We start from the raw sequence: 19816 nt of genomic DNA, 5'->3' as shown, positions 1-19816 counted from the left end.
CTCACTCTGTCGCCAGGCGCCAGGCTGGAGTGCAGTGGCACAATCTCAGCTCACTGCAACCTCCGCCTCCTGGGTTCAAGCAATTCTCCTGCCTCAGCCTCCCGAGTAGCTGGGACTACAGGCGCACGCCACCATGCCCAGCTAATTTTTGTATTTTTAGTAGAGACGGGGTTTCACCATGTTGGCCAAGATGGTCTCGATCTCTTGACCTCGTGATCCGCCCGCTTCGGCCTCCCAAAGTGCTGGGATTACAGGCTTGAGCCACCGCGCCCAGCCTTAATTTGTATTTTTAATAGAGACGGGGTTTCTCCATATTGGTCAGGCTGGTCTCGAACTTCCCACCTCAGGTGATCTGCCCAACTCAGTCTCCGAAAGTGCTAGGATTACAGGCTTGAGCCACCACATCCGGTCTATTATTCTTTTTTTTTTTTTTGCATTAATTATTTTTATTTAAAGAAAACAGTATACAGTTAACCCAGTTTCGTGGCAAGTTCTTTAGCCTTTGCCTTTTCTAGCTTGGCGATGTGAGCCACAGACTTGGGACCCAGGACATTGCCTCCCCAGTGACGCCGGATCTCATCGTATCTGACATTGTAATTGGTGCGGATAATTTCCACCAGCTTAGCCAAAGCACCTTTGTCTTCCGGATTAACGTGTGTGAAGGCGACAGTGGTGCAGGTCTTCCTGTGTATGAGACGTCCCAGTCTTGCCTTCCCCTTGATGATGCAATAAGGGACTCCCATTTTACGACAGAGGGCAGGCAAGAAGACAACGAGCTCAATGGGATCCACATCATGAGCAATCACCACCAGCTGCGCTTTCTTCTTTTCCACCAAGGTGGTGACGGTGTTGACTCCTGCTCGGAGGACAGGTGGTCTCTTACTGGGGACGTCCCCTTTGCCAGCCGCTTTCTTCTCAGCCGGGGCCAACAGCCTCTGCTTCTTCTCTTACTTCGTCTCTGGTCTGTACTTGTGGGCCAGCTTAAGCAGCTGGGTTGCTGTTTGGCGGTCCAGGGCCTGGGTGAACTGGTTAATTGCAGGAGGCACTTTCAGCCGCTTATAGAGGATGGCTGTCTGCCGCTGCAACCTGATATAGCGGGGCCGTTTCACAAAGCGGGTGAGGTCTCTTTTGGGCTGGATATCTTGTCCAATGCCAAAATTTTTAGGCCTTTTCTCAAATAGTGGATTCACCACTTTCTTAGCCTCCCGCTTCTTGACGACAGCAGGGGCCAGAGCCACCTTCTTCCCCTTGGCCTTCTTTCCTTTCGGCATCTTCGGCGGTAGGAAGAGAGAGCCCGGTCTATTATTCTTTATATAAAATCCTTGAAAATATAAACATCGATAGTGACAGAAAGCAGACCAGTGGTTTCTTGGGAGTGAGGGTGGGGAGTCAGGGATAGGTGAGAGGAGGGATGGAGGGATTACAAGGGGACATGAGGAAATGTTTGAGAGTGATGAATAAGTCCATGGTGAATGTACTGTGGTTTCACATATGCATACATATGTCAAAACTCAGTAAATTGTACTTTTTTTTTTTTTTTTTTGCCTTTATTTGAGACAGAGTCTCACTCTGTCACCCAGGCTAGAGTGTAGTGGTGCGATCTCGGCTCACTGCAACCTCCACCTCCCGGTTCAAGCAATCTTCCTGCCTTAGCCTCCCAAGTAGCTGGGATTACAGGCGCACACCACCACGCCCAGCTAATTTTTGTATTTTAATACAGACAGGGTTTCACCATGTTGGCCAGGCTAGTCTCGAACTCCTAACCTCTAGTAATCTGCCCGTCTCAGCCTCCCAAAGTGCTGGGATTAGAGAAGGGAGCCACTGTGCCTCCCAAATTGTACACTTTAAATATATGCAGTTATTATATTCTAGTTATATCTCAATAAAGTTGTTTAGAAATACAATAAAATTATAAAGAGGCTGTTAGTGTTACAAATCATGATTAAAATAACATATACATACATTCATGGGTGAGTAATAAGTAAAAAAAAAAAAAAAAAAAGTTAGCTGGGCATGGTGGCAGGTGCAGTAGTCCCAGCTACTTGGAAGGCTGAGACAGGAGAATCGCTTGAACCCAGAAGGCGGAGGCTGCAATGAGCGGAGATAATGCTACTGTACTCCCTGGGCAACAGAGCAAGACTCCATCTTGGAAAAAAAAAAGGAAGAAGAAATAAAATAACATACACATAATATTAAAAATAACTTGGCCATGCCGGGCGCGGTGGCTCAAGCCTGTAATCCCAGCACTGTGGGAGGCCGAGGCGGGTGAATCACGAGGTCAAGAGATCGAGACCATCCTGGTCAACACGGTGAAACCCCGTCTCTACTAAAAATACAAAAAATTAGCTGGGCGTGGTGGCGCGTGCCTGTAATCCCAGCTACTCAGGAGGCTGAGGCAGGAGAATTGCCTGAACCCAGGAGGCGGAGGTTGAGGCGAGCCGAGATCGCGCCATTGCACTCCAGCCTGGGTAACAAGAGCGAAACTCCATCTCAAAAAAAATAAAAATAAAATAACTTGGCCAGGCACGGTGGCTCATGCCTGTAATCCCAGCACTTTGGGAGGCCAAAGTGGAAGGCTCATTTGAAGCTAGAAGTTCAAGACCAGCCCTGGCAAACTTAGTGAGACCACGTCTCTACAAAAAAACTTAAAATTAGCCAGGAACGGTGGTGCGTACCTTAGTCCTAGCTATTCCAGAGGCTGAGGTGGGAGGATCACTTGAGTCCAGGAGTTTGAGGCTGCAGTGAACTATAATCATGCCACCGCATCCCAGGCCAGGTGATAGAGGGACACCCCGTCTTGAAGAAAAAATAAGTATGCAGGGCTTGGTGACTCATGCCTGTAATCCCAGCACTTTGGGAGGCCGAGGTAGTTGGATCACCTGAGGTCAGGCGTTGGGGAGACCAGCCTGACCAACATGGAGAAATCCCATCTCCACTAAAAATACAAAAACCAGCCAGATGTGGTGGCATACGCCTGTAATCCCAGCTACTCAGGAGGCTGAAGCAGGAGAATCACTTGAACCCAGGAGGCGGAGGTTACAGTGAGCCAAGATTGCATCACTGCAATCCAGCTTGGGCGACAGAGAGAGATTCCATCTCAAAAAAAAAATTGTGAACTTCGAATCCAGCAGACACTGGGCTTCCTATTTTAAGAGGCATCAGTGCCAACCTGTCGCAAGGTAGACATACTCACTGACTTCCCAAGTCACAATCTTGTGACTCCTCCAAATACCCAGAGCCAAGAAAGCAGGGCAGCACCCCTCCCGGAGGACAAAGGAGACCCACCAGTCCCTACGTCGCTGTCTGTGTCAACCCTTACACTAGTACCACACTTGATATGTTCACATCCATCTGGAGTTTTGACCCTCATCGCCTATGAAGGCAGGGATTGGCTGCCTCCCAAACTGAGAAGGTACCAACACATTCCCACACGCCAAAGACACCCCCCCTCAAGGAAGGCAACAAAACCCAGGGTTTCTGGCACAAGCTTGAACTCCTCCATCTCCCCGACTGCTGTGGCCAATCAGTCCCCAGGTTCTGTGGAACCTTCCATGTCTAGGATTATTTGTGAAAGGGAAACTTTCAGATGGCAGAAACTTCCATGATGGCAGGACCCATGTCTCTCTTGCAGCTATGTCCCTAGCTCCTAGAGCCACAGCAGGTGCTCAGGAAGTTGAGTGATTGAATGCATGGTGAGACAGGACCACAAAAGACATGCTGGAATCAAATAGGTAATCACGCCATGCAGTAGGTGTTGCCTCGCCTCCAACACGGAGGTTCTGACCGGGCTCCTGTGCCCAGAACCCCTGCTCTGCTTCAGGCAGTGAGCCAGTTTTACTGATGGGAATATGCCCGGTATCAGGTGGGATGGGTTGGAAACAAAGTTGAATGCCACCACCGACCCATCTGCTTTCCAGCAACCCTCTCCTTCAGCCTGTGCTACTTCTTGCATGGAATTTTGCAGAAGCCTCTTAGCTGGCCCCGTGGACTCTATGTTCTCCCTGATGTGACTGTGTCCTTCCTGCCCTTCTTCTTTTTTTCGAGATGAAGTCTCACTCTGTCACCCAGGCTGGAGTGCAGTGGCATGATCTCCACCTCCAGGGTTCAAGCGATTCTCCTGCCTCAGCCTCCCAAGCAGCTGGGATTACAGGCACCCGCCATTATGCCCAGCTAATTTTTGTATTTTGGGTAGAGACGGGGTTTTGCCATGTTGGTCAGACTGGTCTTGAACTCCTGACCTAAAATGATCTACCCTCCTTTGCCTCCCAAAGTGCTGGGATTACAGGCGTGAGCCACTGTGCCCAGCCCACACTTGACTTCTTTATACTCATCAAGGTCTGTAGCCCAAAAACTGCCTCCCACATTCATCAGAGTTGGCCCCAATGACTTTTGGCATTTCCATGACTGAGATTATTCACAATCATTTGCTCCCAGCTCCAGAGAGGGATTTCCAAGCAGCAATGCCAGTGCCCCTGAGACAAAGGGTCAGTGCTCACCTGGGTACGGCAGGCCTGGGGTGTCACGAAAGCCCAGCCTCCTTCCCAGAGAACCAAAGTTCTCTTTGGCACTGACTTCAGGCTGCCGGGCACCTGGCGGGGGGGGCATCTATTTCTCATCAAGAGAGCTCCTTAAGGAACAGCCCTGTGACCTGTTCATCTTTATGTCCTCAGTGGCTGGCACTCAGCAAGGGTGATGGCAGCACAGCAGAGGAGATCTGGGGAGAAATGTACAAAATTCAGTTTGGGTCACATTGAAACTATAATTTATTTGGCTGTCCCCTTATCTGTGAGAACTAGCAGAATTTGTGGGAGGATTACAAAGCCAGGGCCAGAGAGCTGGAGTGCTTAGGCTTGATCTGGGGACAGCAAGGAGCTGTCCCAAGGGACTTTGTGCCACACCCATAGGACTGTGCAGAAGGGGCCCTGGTCAGGAGTCAGGTGGCCTGGATTAGACGCAGAGCTGACACTAGCCCTCTAACCTCTAACCCTGGAGAAGTTGTTTTGCTTCTCTGAGTTCTTGGCATCTACTAAATGCAGATGAAATCCTATCCTCGCCCATCTCATGGGGTGGCTGTGAAGAATCTAGAAGAAATTTGGAAATTTAAAAAGGCTGTATATATTACAAGGGCAGGGCCGGGCATGGTGGCTTACACTTGTAATCCCAGCACTTTAGGAGGCCAAGGTGGGAGCACTGCTGATGTTCAGGAGTTCAAGACCAGCCTGGGCAACATAACGAGACCTTGTCTCTACTAAAAATGAAAAAAAATTAGCCGAATGTAGTGGTATGTGCATGTAGTCCCAGCTACTTGGCAGGCTGAGACAGGATTGCTTGAGCCCGGGAGGTCAAGGCTGCAATGAGCTATGATCACGCCACTGCATGCCAACCTAGGTGACAGAATAAGACCCCATCTCAAAAGAAAAACAGGGGAGGGGGAACTTGCTGGTGGCACTTTCTGTGATCACAGCCTTTTATGGGGCCATCCCAGAGGTAAGGCCCTCAACCCCGATCCTACCTCCAACATAAACAGGCCTGTTGCTGTGGGTGCAGCACAGGTAACCTCTGTAGGACATTCTAGCCAGGTGGGAGGTGGAACAGGGGCTCCCAGCCACCATGACACCCTAAGGCCTTCTAAACCCCACCCATGCCAGGTTGGCGTCGGGGAAATGAAAGAGGCGCAGCTCTGAGTGTATGCTCCGAAGAGGTTTATTAATATGCACACTGGGGAGCCCTGAGTTCCTGTCCAGAACAAGGGGCTGAGAACATCCAGTCAGGATGCAAGGCCACCACAGGCTGAGGGGACTGGCGCGGGGGAGACCTGGGGTTTCTCCTTCAAGCACCGCCACGTCACCCTCCTTTGCCCTTGCAGTCTCCTACTGAAGAGTATGGCTGTCTTCCGTATTCTTCCATGGAAAAAATGAGATCTCCAGAGGTTTCCTGGCTTGCCGAAAATCCACCAACCACCTCCCCAGAATCTAGACCCCACTCTGTCTGTTCCACACCTCGGCCAGGATCGGGGACCCCCCAACCTGCAGAGTCAGCCCCACCCCCACCTGAGCAGGCCCCAGTTCACTCCTAGAACCTAGTGACTAAAGTCTGGCACGGATAAATTCTATCAGGGTCTCCAGCTGCTCCTCCAGGCGCTGCTCATCTCCATGGTTCTCGATGACCCAGTCAAAGTCCCCAAAGTTGTCCAGGCCACATTCTGACTCAGCGTCATCCACCCCTGTGGAAGAAGCATGGCGAGGTCCAGCGCTCCACAGACATCAGGCATCGAGGCCTGCCAGCCCCAAGTGGAGTGGGCCCTCCCCAGCCTCTCCCCAGCTACCCCAGAGCCGAGTGCTACCCACCCAGAAGGTACCTCCCTACCCCTGAAACACTGCGATGGCAGGTTCAGCAGCCCACAGTCACCTGAGCCCCACAGCTGGTCCATGCTGACTTAATTCTTCACTTGCTACTGCCTACAGAGAGTGAATCGGGTCATGCAAAACCACACACAACCCAAAAGGGCACTGTGTTTTCATTTGCTGTCAAGCTGGTTGTGTCCTTTTCTATCCTTAAATCTGTCTGATTCAGTCCCCTCAGAGGGCAGCATGTGCTGGGTTAGAACCAGAGGGTCAGGAGGCCAGGTCCTCCTCTCACTCTCTGTGACCCTGGGAAAGAGTGACCTTTCAGGCCCGGGCCTCATCTGACCATGGGTAAACTAATAACAGCATGTACCTGCTCTATCTGTTTTCATGGTAAAGTGAGACAGTGCATAGAAAATGCTTAGCACAGGCCTGGACCCCGTGAGTGCCCCAGAAATGAGCAGCATTAGTAGTGGTCATACCCATTGGACCTGAACTGCTCCATGTCACAGTGACCTAGGGCAGGAAGGAAGCCTGAGCTGTGCCTCTGAAGTGCACAGAGCAGGTCCTGGGCTTGTACCATTGAAGCTCCCAGAAAAACTTCCTCTCCACTACTGACTCCCACCTCCGCTACCGACTCTCACCTACCGACTCCCGCCTCCGCCACCGACTCCCACCTCCATTACTGCGTTAAACAGCAGTGAGCTTTGTCAGGTTTGCCCCTAAACACTGTCAGCCCCCACCGGACTGGAAAGCAAAGGTGAAGGACCATCGGGGTGGGTCCCAGCCAGACCACCAAAGAAGCCCGCTGGCCATGAGAAGATAGCCTAGGTTAAGCCCAGAGAACCTTAGCCCCCAGGACGCCCTCCACCATGCCACTCCCTAATCAGGAGGCCTTAGATTCCCCTTTATCATCCTTCACTCACTCCCCTCAGGCCTCCCAGGGAAACAGCACGAGACCCAGAGGAAACCGAAGGGTGGGTAGCCTGTGCCCTACACATGGAGCAGCTCACCTGGTGTGAACACCCAGCCCCGCTGCTGTCGGCTCTGTTCCAACGCTACAACGCGGACCGTCTGTGTCACGGCCCCATAGGCCTCCCGAAACCACTGGATGTCAGACACTCTCCGTGTGTCACTCACCAGCTGCAGGGGAGGGACACAGACAGGTGACCAACATGACAGGATGCTGGAAGTTGGGGGGAGGTGGGAGGACTTATGGAACCTAGCGCAGTGTGGGGTGTGGCTCTATCCCCCATTACCACGACCATGTCAGCAGCCGGACTCACTATTCACGGATTCATTCACTGAACACACACCACCGAGTGCCAACTACAGGTCAGGCAGTGCTGCTGACAAGTTCATTCATCCAATTATTAAGGAAGTATTATAGCAAGTACCTACTGTGTGCTGGGCACTGTGCCAGGTGCTAAGGCTAGAGTGGTAAGCAAAACAGACCCTGTGCCTGCCCTCTGAGAGCTTACGGTCTAGTGGGAGAGACAGGCACTGAACAAGTCTTCAGTGATCAAATAACAGTGTGATCACAGTGTATGTCAACAAGTGTCTCAACCTCAACACGGCTGAAACTCAACTCCTGATTTCCTCTCAGGTCCTGTTCCTCCCACCTTCCCTGTATCAGAAAATGATAATTCTGTATTTGCCCAGCTGCTCAGAACAAAATCCTTGGTATTGTCCACAGCCAAGCCATAAACAAATCCTGTTGGCTTTATCTTCAAAATACAAGCAAAATTGACACCTCCTCCCCACTCTACCTTGACTGCCCTTACGCCCCAACCACAGTCACTTCACCTGTTACAGAAAGGTCCTGGCTGGGCGCAGTAGCTCATGCCTGCACTTTGGGAGGCCGAGGCAGGAGGGTCATTTGAGGTCAGGAATTCCAGACCAGCCTGGCCAAATGAGGAAACCCGTCTCGACTAAAAATAAAAAAAAAAATTACTTGGGCATGATGGCACATGCCTTTAATCCCAGCTACTCGGGAGGCTGAGGCATGAGAATCGCTTAAACCCAGAAGGCGGAGGGTACAGGGAGCCAAGATCGTGCCACTGCACTCCAGCCTTGGTGACTGAGTAAGACTCCGTCTCAAAAAAAAAACCAGAACGGTCCTCCACCCAGCCCCTCTGCTTCTGCTCCCATCTTCCCCCACAGCAGCTAGGGCCAGCCTCCTCAATCTTAAATCAGATCACACCTCTCCTCTGCCCAGAACCCTCTGGTGACTCCTCATTTCACTCAGAATAAAGCCCCAGCTCTCCCAAAGGTCCTGCCTGGGAGATCTGACCTGACCTCCCACCACTCACCCTCACCCACTCTGGCCACCTGGCTTGTTCTCAGACAGACCAGACACACTCACCACTCAGGCCCTTGCACGTCCTGCTCTTTCTCTGGAAAGCTACTTCCCCAAATATCCGTTCAGTTATCCCTTACTTCCTTTTACTTCCTTCAGGTCTTGCTCAGACATTATCATATCAGGGTGGCCTTCCCAGGCCCCCTTAATAAAACAGCAAGGCTTCGCGATCTTCCTCATATCCTAGGCCTGCTTTATTTTACTCCCTTAGCATTTACCTCCACCTGACATATTCTGTCTTTATTTTGTGTCTATCTCCTCTCCACCCTCAGCCATCACGTAAGCTCCCTGAAGGAAGAGACTTCATTGCATTTTTGACCTGGAACCACAACTGGCATAAGTAGATACTCAATATTCACTGCCAGAATGAATGAGGAAGACAAAGGGTAGGGTGCTATAGGAGCACCTGCCAGGGAGCACAGTTAAGCCCTGAATATTAGGGAAGGCTTCTCTGTGGAGGTGTCATGTCAACTGAGCTGGAGCTAACCAGGGAAAGAGAGAAAGAAAGGCGGTCCAGACAGATGGAAAGGCATGTGCAAAGGCCCTGATTCCAGAGGAGTTCAGCTGACCAGGAAGAAGACCACTGTCGCTGCATCTCAAGGAGCAAGGAGGCTAAAAATAGTAGCAGAAACTGGATCACACAAGGCCCAGAAGTTCATGTGAAAGATTTCCATTTTGTTCATGAGAACAATAGGAAGCAACTGAAGTATTCTAAACAGAAGAGTGACATCACTTGGCTCATGTTTTTGAAAGGTCAGTCTGGGCCAGAGGCAGACTGTAATCGGAGCATTTTGGGAGACCGAAGTAGATGGATCACCTAAGGTCAGGAGTTTGAGACCAGCTTGGCCAACATGGAGAAACCCCATCTCTACTAAAAATATAAAAATTAGCTGGGCGTGGTGGCAGGCACCTGTAGTCCCAGCTACTTGGGAGACTGAGGCAGGAGAATCACTTGAACTCAGGAGTCGGAGGTTGCAGTGAGCCGAGATTGCACCACGGCACTCCAGCCTGGGGGACAAGAGCGAGACTCCATCTCAAAAATAAACAAACAGTAAAAGGTCAGTCTGGCCGCTGTGTAATGACAGACCACAGAGGGCAAGAGCCACAGTTAGAGACCAGTGTGGAGGCCACAGGCCAGAGACGGTGAGGGCTAGGGCCAGGGTAGTGGCAGTGGAGACAGAGAGATGGACACAGCAAAGAGCTAGGGAAACAGATGTTCTTCAGGCTGTCATGGAGCTCTCTTACCCAGATGGGCTGGGAGATGCCCTCCACAACCTTCCTGCAAAAGAAGCCTGGGTCAGCCTGACGTTTCTCCTCTCCCCAGCGGATCATGTCCCTCCGAAAGGTCTCCTTGTAGGTGCTGGCATCCAGGAGTCTCTGGAAGTTCAAGCCATGCTCCTGCCCAAAAGACATTATGTCTATGTCACCAGCCTTCAACCTCAGTGGTCTCTCCTAAAACCGCAGAAGAACCATCCCTCACCCTCACCTGCCTCCCGCAAGGCTGATGCAAGGATTAATGAGGTTTCAGCTAGGACAAAGGTCTGCAAGGGAAAGAGCCCCAGCAACTAAGAAATCCCAATCACTGGCAGATGGAAGAAAGGTCTGGGGGTAATCCAGAAAGTGTTTCCATTTGTCTTTGAAATGTGTGATGTGATTTCCCTTTTGCAAGTTTTACCTTCCCAATTATTTCTGGCTTAAACTAATCCTGAAATTAGTTTGCACCCCCTGGGCACAGGCTTAGCCTTCAACTAAAGTGGGAAATCTGAGGGGGACAAAAAACAACAGCATCCCATGTCTTCCCACTAGCATCATTTGCCCCCATCCCAAATCCCAGGGAGATCGTATGTCCGCTTCTCTCCCACTTACCCCTTCCCATTCCCAGATTCCTGGTGCCTTTGCTGAAACAGCATCACTCCTTTTGGCTCTGGGCACTTGCAAGGCCTCCCACACTCAGAAGACACCCCAAGGAAGGAGAGGCTACTCTGACCACCCTGGAGAGCTCCTTTCTCCCCTCTCCAAGCAGAAGGGTCCATCCAAAGGGATCCAGGATAGGAGGGGTCTGAAAAGCATCACCCAGTTCAGGTTCTGGCTCCTCCGCTAACTCACTGCAGCAAGACCTTCTCCCCTCGGGCTCTCAATTTCTTGATCACCCACCTGCTCCCCCTGCTGCAAGAGAAGGTCAGCAGCCACCTCCTGCTCCTGAACTGGTTTCCCTCCAAGAGCATCGTGGTCTGCATGTCGGTTAGATTTCCCCTTGTGACTTAGGAAATCAATACATGAACATTTCATTTTGGTTTTCTTTTTTACTGGGAGTTGGGGACAGAGTGGTGCTGGACTTCCACAGAGCAAGGGCAGACTGGCCTATCAGAGTCTTCCATGGAGGTTTTAAAAATGCAAACTCCTTGCCGGGCGCAGTGGCTCAAGCCTGTAATCCCAGCACTTTGGGAGGCCGAGGCGGGTGGATCACAAGGTCAAGAGATCGAGACCATCCTGGTCAACACGGTGAAACCCCGTCTCTACTAAAAATACAAAACATTAGCTGGGCATGGTGGCGCGTGCCTGTAATCCCAGCTACTCAGGAGGCTGAGGCAGGAGAATTGCCTGAACCCAGGAGGCAGAGGTTGCGGTGAGCCGAGATCGTGCCATTGCACTCTAGCCTGGGTAACAAGAGCGAAACTCCGTCTCAAAAAAAAAAAAAAATGCAAACTCCTGCCCCTTTCTCCTCCCGCCCCCCACCCAACCCCGCCAGTCTGACTCAGTAGGACTGAAGCAAGACCTGTCTGGGAACTTTGGAAGATCAGTTTTGAAAGTGCTCCTGGAAGGCCTTTGGAAGTGTCTAGGCCCCAATGGGGAAGGCTCAGTGCCTCCCCCTTCACCCCTTCCCTCCTCCCATCCCCCTACCACCACCCCACCACCCCAGAGTCTCTCCCAGTCTATCTCCTGGATACAAAGAAATTCTGTATCCAGTTTCATTTGGGAAAGAATCCTGCTTAAAAGTTTTGAAAACCAGGCCAGGCAAAGTAGCTCACGCCTAAATCCTAGCACTTTGGGAGGCCACAGAGGGAGGATCGCTTGAGCCCAGGAGTTGGAGACCAGTCTGGGCAACATAATGAGAGACTCCCATCTCTACAAAAAAAATTTTTTAACTTAGCCAAGCATGGGCCGGGCACCGTGGCTCATGCCTGTAATCCCAGCACTTTGGAAGGATGAGGCAGGCAGATCACCTGAGGTTGGGCATTTGAAACCAGGCTGAGCAACATGGAGAAATCCCATCTCTACTAAAAATACAAAATTAGCTGGGCATGGTGGTACGTGCCTGTAATCCCAGCTACTTGGGAGGCTGAGGCAGGAGAAGAGCTTGAACCTGGCAGGCAGAGGTTGCAGTGAGCCAAGAACATGCCATTGCACTCCAGCCTGGGCAACAAAAGCAAAACTCCATCTCAAAAAAATTTGAAGGCCAGGCGCGGTGGCTCAAGCCTGTAATCCCAGCACTTTGGGAGGCCGAGGCGGGTGGATCACGAGGTCAAGAGATCGAGACCATCCTGGTCAACATGGTGAAACCCCATCTCTACTAAAAATACAAAAAATTAGCCGGGCATGGTGGCACATGCCTGTAATCCCAGCTACTCAGGAGGCTGAGGCAGGAGAATTGCCTGAACCCAGGAGACGGAGGTTGCGGTGAGCCGAGATCATGCCATTGCACTCCAGCCTGGGTAACAAGAGTGAAACGCCGTCCAAAAAAAAAAAAAAAAAAATTTGAAAAAAGACAGCCAGGCATGGTGGCTCACACCTGTAATCCCAGCACTTTGGGAGGTCAAGGCGGGTGGATTTCCTAAGCTCAGGAGTTCAAGACCAGCCTGGGCAACACAATGAAACCCCATGTCTACTAAAATACAAAAAATTAGCCAGGCCGTGGTGGCATGCACCCGTAGTCCCAGCTACTCAGAAGGCTGAGGCAGGAGAATTGCTTGAACCAGGGGGGTGGGGGTTGCAGTGAGCCGAGATCGAGCCATTGCACTCCAGCCTGGGCAACAAGAGTGAAAGTCTGTCTCAAAAATAAAAAAAAAAACAACTAGCCAGGCATAGTGGCATGCACCTGTATTCCTAGCTCCTTGGGAAGCTGTAGTGGAAGGATCAGGTGAATCCAGGAGGTCAAGGCTGCAGTGAGCCATTATGCACCACTGCATTCCAGCCTGCACGACAGAGCAAGACCTTATCTCAAAAAGAAAAAAAAATTAAAACACTTAATTTAGTTCTTCCTACAATTCCTCAGGCTGCCAACCTACAAATGGGTCTGTTCAGCTGATAAGAGATGACCCCATGCTTCCTGCAGAGGCAGAGCTGGCATACAGAAGAGGGGGCAAGTCATTTTATGTGGCTCCAGAGGCCACACTCAGGCCAACTGACCATGGGGCCAGAGTACACGTCCCAGAAGGGTGCACTTAGAGGCCAAGGGCAAAATGTGGGTGACAAGAGGTCTCCTCGCCACGTAGGAAGCTGATCATGCCTTCCAGCTTCCCTTTCTGAAGTCTAAGATTCTGAGAGTTCCTACTGACTTATTATTCTATTTTAGAAATCTCCTTTTTTTTTTAATCCATTTGGTTCAAAATGCAAAGATACACATTGATTTACAGTGAAAAAATCTCTCTATCACCCTGTCCCCTCCCTGCGGGCAACCAATGGTAGTTTCTAATGTGTCTTTCCCACGCAGTGAAAGAACACATCCAGGCACTGAAACAGTGCCGAACATGAGATAGGCACCCCATAAATACTTGTTAAATAGCTGAATATATGAACAGATATAGTCATAATTCTTTTACAATTCTTGGTCACAGAATCCTTCCTGGAATATACTTCAGTTTTAGACAAATGGAGCATTCTCTACACACCGCTATACATCTTGGTTTTGTCTTTTTTTTTTCCACTTAATAATATATTTTGACAATTTTTGGAACTAAATGTCTTTTTTGTTGTTGTTGTTTACTTTTTTAAAAAATCTTTTTAGGAAATAGAGACAAGACTTCACCATGTTGGCCAAGCTGGTCTCTAACTCCTGGACTCAAGCAATCTACCTGCCTCAGCCTCCCCAAGTGCTGGGATGACAGGCGTGAGCCACTGCGCTCGGCCTGTACTAAATTTCTAGGAGCAGAGTTCCAGGGGCTGTGTCAGGCCAGCTGAGTGAGGGCACGGTGTGAGGAGACACGGGCAGGTCCTTACTAATCACACAGCATCAGAGCCGCCAACTCGAGTGTCAGCAACCTTTCCTGGACACACCTTCTGGAACACGCTTGAAAGGGAGGGAGGCTATTAGCAAAGAAACGTAAGCTAAAAATGCCCCCGAAAGGTCCACTCACAGAAACCAAGAGCTGGCCACCACCCAGCCAGCACTGGTCACGGGGATCATACCAGTGACTCAGGCAGCAGCGGCTAAAAAGTCCAGGAGCTAGCCCCTCCCACCACACCAGATGCCACAGAGCACCGCCTACCTGAGCATACTGCTCCTTGAGTGGACCAGAGAGCCGGAGGACAGCACAGACATCAGCTCCGAGTCTGTGGGACAGGAAGATCAGAATCCAGTTAACCTAGAATTTCCAAGAGCTTCCAAGTCCCAGGAAGGGAGTCTAGAGGCCTGTGTTGAAATCCCTTTCCTACTACTGGTATTATGTAACTTTGGTAGGTCTCAATGTCCCTGATCCTATTTCCTCATCGGAAAATGGGAGTAACACTTTCTGTTCTGTCTCCCACACAGGATTATTATGAAACTCTAATGAATATAAAAGAGCCCTGAAACGAACAGGTAAAACCTATAAACTGATAATTACAGTGTGAACGGGCACAGCGATATTCTGGCTGGATTAGATTATTGCCCAGACCCTAAACTAATTATCTCACAGCCAGGGGTATCTCAGTCTCCGCTGACTTGGTCACCATAACGGAAATCATTTACTCATTCACTGGTTGGACATGGTGGCTCACACCTGTAATCCCAACACTTTGGGAGGCCAAGGCGGGAGGATTGCTTGAGGCCAGAGTTCAACACCAGTCTGGGCAACATAGTAAGACCCAGAGATACCATCTCCACAAAAAAATTTAAAAACTAGCTGGGCATGGCAGCATATGCCTGTAGCTACTCCCAGCATTCTCCCAGCTACTCGAGAGGCTGAGGTGGGAGCACTGCTGAGCCCAGGAGTTCCAGGCTGCAGTGAGCCATGATTATACCACTGCATGCCAGCCTGGGAGACGGAGTGAGACCTACCAAAAAAAAAAAAAGCAAATTTAAAAAATGAAACAAAAAAACTCATTCTTTCTTTTTCTCGTTGAGACAAAGTCTTGCTCTGTCACCCAGGCTAAAGTGCAATGGCACGATCTCGGCTCACTGCAACTTCTGCCTCCCGGGTTGACGCGATTCTCCTGCCTCAGACTCCCAAGGAGTTGGAATTACAGGCGCCTGCCACTATACCCGGCTGATTTTTATATTTTTAGGAGAGACAGGGTTTCGCCATGTTGACCAGGCTGGTCTCAAACTCCTGAACTTGCAATTCGCCCACCTCAGCCTCGAAAAGTGCTGAGATTACAGGCGTAAGCCACTGCACCTGGCCCTTTTTTTTTTTTCTTGAGACGGAGTCTCACTCTGTCACCGAGGTTGGAGTGCAGTGGCACCATCTTGACTCACCGCAACCTCTACCTTCTGGCTTAACTAACCATTTATGGGGTGCCTTATTTGGATGTAGATGATACAAATGTGAGTAAGATACATGCTTCCTGTCCTTGCCTTGAGATGCTCACAGATACATACACTTAACGCACAGGAAAATAAGTGTTCTTTTTTTTTTTTGAGACTGAGTCTCTCTCTGTAGCCCAGGCTGGAGTGCAGTGGCACAATCTTGGGTCACAGCAACCTCCACCTCCCAGGCTCAAGTGATTCTCCTGCCTCAGCCTCCCAAGTAGATAGGATTACAGGCGTGGGCCACCACATCCAGGTATTTATTGGATTTTTTTGTAGAGACGGAGTCTCGCCACGTTGCCCAGGCTGGTATTCAACTCCGGGTATACAGAAAGTGCCTTGGAAGGAACCATTATTAATGCTTCTTAGAGATACCTGCAGCTGAAGGTCTTGAACTCCTGACCACGAGTGATCCACCCTTCCTGGCCTCCCAAAGCGTTATGCTTACAGGAGTGAGCCACCATATCTGGCGATAAGTGTTTTGTTTTGTTTTTTTCTTTTTTTCAGCCCAAAGCTTTACTGTTTGTTGTCAAAGTTTTGGTTTGGTTTTGTTTGTTTGCTTGTTTTTTGAGATGGAGTTTCGCTCTTGTTACCCAGGCTGGAGTGCAATGGCGCGATCTCGGCTCACCGCAACCTCCGCCTCCTGGGTTCTGGCAATTCTCCTGCCTCAGCCTCCTGAGTAGCTGGGACGACAGGCACACGCCACCATGTCCAGCTAATTTTTTGTATTTTTAGTAGAGACAGGGTTTCACCATGTTGACCAGGACGGTCTCGATCTCTTGACCTCGTGATCCACCCGCCTCGGCCTCCCAAAGTGCTGGGATTACAGGCGTGAGCCACCGCGCCCGGCCTGGTTTGGTTTTTTAAGAGTCAGGGTCTTGCTGTCACCCAGGCTAGAGTGCAGTGGTGTGATCACAGCTCAGTACAATCTTGAACTCCTGGGCTCAGACAGTCCTCCTACCTTAGCCTCCCAAGTAGCTGGGACTACTGACACACACCACCACACACAGCTAATTTTTTTAATCTTTTGTAGAGACAGCGTCTTACTATCTTGCTCTGGCTGTGTTCTTGTTTGCATGTTTCAGATGAGGAAGCTGAAGTTGCCAAAGGAGGATTGACTCCCCCAAAGCAACACTGTAAGTAGTGAATCCAGGATTGGTAAAATAATTATAGCCAATATTTAGTTCCTGCACCTTTGTTAGGTGCCAATAATTATTCTAAGCCCTTCACACACATTATCTCATTTAATCCGTTACAACCACCCTATTATTATCCCCATTTTACAGGTGACAAAACTGAGGCATAGGCCAGGTCTGGCGGCTCACGCCTATAATCCCAGCACTCTGGGAGTCCAAGGCGGGCAGATTACCTGAGGTCAGGAGTTCTAGACCAGCCTGGGCCAATATGGTGTAACCTGTCTCTACTAAAAATACAAAAATTAGTTGGGCATGGTGATACACACCTGTAATCCCAGCTACTTGGGAGGGTGAGACAGGAGAATCGCCTGAACCCAGGAGGCAAAGGTTGCGGTGAGCTGAGATCAGACCACTGCACTCCAGCCTGGGTGACAGAGCAAGGCTCCATCTCAAAAGAAAAAAAAAAAAAAAAAAAACGGAGGCACAGAGTGAATAAGAGATGTGTACAAGATCGCACACTAATCAACAGTGAGCCAGGATTTGCATCCCAGCAGTGTAATTCCAGGGCCTGCGCTTCTGACCATTATTTGACGTCAGGGTATGGAGGTGGGGAGAAATGCAACTCAGGAAAAGTGGTGAAAAATTCAGGTGGTGACCTCTGCTCTGGGCTCTCCCACACCTTTGTAGAACCCCCGGGGTACCCAAAAGCAGCTTCCTGGTACCCCCACCACACTAGCTTTCGAGAGGAGCCCCACTCCACTTTCTCCCCATCCTCTGCTCTCCTAGCCCGGGTCTCAGCAAAATTCTCCTGCACAGAAAGATCGTGCTTTGACAGAAGACTGAACAAAAGGGTATTATTATTTGGGGAGGCAGTCAGAAAAACCAGAAAGAAACCAGTCCTTGGCACAAGACACAGCTGAATTTGTTTGTTAGTTTTTTTTTCTTTTTGTTTTAATTATATCTTCTTTTAACTGCTGAGATGCCCATCATGAACCACAAAGCTGAATTTGAATCCTGGATTTGCCGCTTACTTTGTGTCCGGCAAAGTTTTTTTGTTTGTTTAACTTCGTACATTATTTTATTTTATTTTATTTTACTTTGAGACAGGGTCTCAGGCTCTGCTGCGTGGGCTGGAAGCCAGTAGCGTGATTATAACTCACTGCAGCCCCCGGGCTCAAGCAATCCTCCCACCTCAGCCTCCTGAGCAGCTGGGACTACAGGTGCTTGCCATCGCGTTCAGCTAACTTTTTAATTTTTGTGTCGAGACTAGGGCCTCACTACCGGGCTCTCAAGTAATCCTCGCGCCTCTGTGTCCCAAAGGGCTGGCATTACAGGCACGACCACCACACCCGGCCTGTTTAACTTTTTAGAGCTTCAGTTTCTTCACCTCTGAAATGGAGATACTAATAATGCTACACAGTACCTAACAAAGAGGTGAAGAGGATCTTTTGGTTTTGTTTTTGCTTTGGGCAGGGTCTCTCCGTCGCCCAGGCTGGAGTGCAGTGACGCAATGTCGGCTCACTGCAACCTCCGCCTCCCGGGCTCAAGCGATTCTCCTGCCTCAGCCTCCCAAGTAAATGAGATTACAGGCGTGGGCCACCACGCCCAGCTATTTATTGGATTTTTTGTAGAGACGGGGTCTCGCCATGTTGCCCAGGCTGGTATCCAACTCCTGGTATACAGAAAGTGCCTTGGTAGGAACCATTACTAATGCTTCTTAGAGAGACCTGCAGCTGAAGGTCTTTGGAGACGTGGTCACCTGGTTTTTGAGGCTCCCGTGTGTAGACTGCTGTTTTATGTGATGGTGACATTTTACCTTCCCCAGCCCAGTCTTCCTCCTGCCCTGCAAACGAAGGACCCCTACTCCAAAGCTCACTCCGTGACACCCAAAGCCCCCCTCGTGTCACGTGGTGCGGAGAGCTCCCCTTCCACCTTTCCCGCCTCACGGACACCTGCTCTGCAGCGCCTCGGTCACGAAGTCCTTCCCGGATTTCCTCTTGCCGCTGAACAGCAGCACCAGCCGCGGGGCGCCTCCCAGCGGGGCCATGGGGCCGCCACGCTTCGCAGTGCCTGAAGCTGACACTTCTCCCTACCCCTAAAATCAGGATACCGCACGGAATGGACGCGGCCACTGGGCGGAGCGGCAGCAGGGAGCCATCCAGCCCCTCCTCGCCATAGCTGAGGACAGGGCTGACCGCCCGCGACCGAGCGCTCAACTCAAGTCCAAACAGATACTGGGAGAAAAGGGTAAGACATGCGGAGAGAAAAGCGATTCCTTCCCAGGGCAGCCTCCCCTAGTGATGCTCCCCCGTCCGAATCACTTAGAACAGTCCAGCCCCGCCCAGAACCTTCGCTCACAGCCCGGCCTGCTCTACTGACACCCGGGGAGGAACCGGACGCGCCTACCTTCCTCCGAGGGGGGTGGAGTCTGAAATTTCCTGATGCGAACCCCATGTTCTCTTCTGCGCAGCCCTAAAAACATGAGGGAAAAAAATCTCTGGAGCGCAATCACGTTGGAGACGTTTTGAAAACTGGCTTTTTGTCCGTGCGTTATAGCGCATGTGCCACAGCAAATCTGCGCGCCCCCCACAGTGGGAATGGGTCTTCCTGGGGGCCCTGACGCGAGCGGCATGTCTGGCACGTCATGTCGGGGGAGGAGCGGAATCGCTCACATGCTATTTTATTGTCAGGCTGATTTATAACCCGAGACGCCACTGCGATTTGGACCTTTAAGGCCAGCGAGAAACCTTTGATCCCTTTTTGGCCGCGGCCGCCGGCCCGAAGGTTTTCGGAAGCAAGAGCACTTGAAACGGCGTGGGTGACATCAATAGTATAGGTGAAGGGAGCGTTGAATCCCTGGATGAGATTGCCTGGTTTCATCCGAAATCCGGCGTCCAGCCAGGAGTTTGAGAGACAGAATGGGGTGGTGATCTGTCCTTTCCCTGACGCCCGCTTCTGCCTCTCCCCGCAGCAGCTGACGCGTAGCCCAGCTGAGTACGTGGAGTTGTTTTTGGCTATGACTTGCCATCCTGCATTTTTCTGAGCATGTCAGAAGAGAGCCTGCAACTCATAACTGCCTCCACTAGAGAAACAGTGTAGTGTGGAGACTTAGGGAGAAACCATTAATTTCCTGAATGTTGAAAAGAGGTACAAAAGAGTGGTCAGATGCAAAAAGAACAGAGTCCAGGAGGGTGTGTGTGTAAGAACAGACTCCTGTGTGTGTGTGTGTGTGTGTGTGTGTGTGTGTGTGTGT

General features: G+C 50.6%; 1 protein-coding gene and 1 pseudogene across 3 annotated transcripts; both read right to left on the bottom strand.

Annotated features, from left to right (window-relative positions):
- Nucleotides 1-459: 459 nt before the first annotated feature.
- Nucleotides 460-1285, bottom strand: LOC116541078 (annotated as a pseudogene).
- Nucleotides 1286-5681: 4396 nt separating this feature from the next.
- Nucleotides 5682-18974, bottom strand: PMVK (phosphomevalonate kinase). Of its 3 annotated transcripts, XM_032264897.1 has the most exons (6): nucleotides 18885-18945; nucleotides 18516-18658; nucleotides 14190-14253; nucleotides 9949-10101; nucleotides 7358-7487; nucleotides 5682-6223 (listed from the first exon to the last, which is right to left on the bottom strand). In XM_032264897.1, the coding sequence occupies exons 2-6, from the start codon at nucleotides 18608-18610 to the stop codon at nucleotides 6087-6089; spliced, it is 579 nt and encodes a 192-aa protein (XP_032120788.1). In that variant the 5' UTR covers nucleotides 18611-18658; nucleotides 18885-18945; the 3' UTR covers nucleotides 5682-6086. The 3 variants fall into 3 exon arrangements, with proteins under 3 accessions (XP_032120788.1, XP_032120789.1, XP_032120787.1); XM_032264898.1 differs by lacking the exon at nucleotides 18516-18658 and having other exon boundaries at nucleotides 18885-18974; XM_032264896.1 differs by having other exon boundaries at nucleotides 18516-18927.
- Between the last annotated feature and the right edge of the window lie 842 nt (nucleotides 18975-19816).

The sequence above is a fragment of the Sapajus apella genome, unplaced genomic scaffold (genome assembly GCF_009761245.1).
Source record: "Sapajus apella isolate SASKATOON/1434 unplaced genomic scaffold, GSC_monkey_1.0 scaffold148, whole genome shotgun sequence".
In the NCBI taxonomy this organism is placed as follows: domain Eukaryota; kingdom Metazoa; phylum Chordata; class Mammalia; order Primates; family Cebidae; genus Sapajus; species Sapajus apella.
This window is presented reverse-complemented; position numbering and strand designations above follow the sequence as displayed.

What these genes read in the sequence shown, in the direction of transcription:
- PMVK (XM_032264897.1), bottom strand. Translation starts at nt 18,610, where the DNA reads ATGGCCCCGCTGGGAGGCGCCCCGCGGCTGGTGCTGCTGTTCAGCGGC. An exon ending in ACCGAGGCGCTGCAGAGCAG is followed by an intron (nt 14,254 to 18,515) that starts GTGTCCGTGAGG and finishes CCTGTCCCACAG; the next exon opens with ACTCGGAGCTGATGTCTGTG. An exon ending in GCATCTCCCAGCCCATCTGG is followed by an intron (nt 7,488 to 9,948) that starts GTAAGAGAGCTC and finishes CCTCCCCTGCAG; the next exon opens with CTGGTGAGTGACACACGGAG.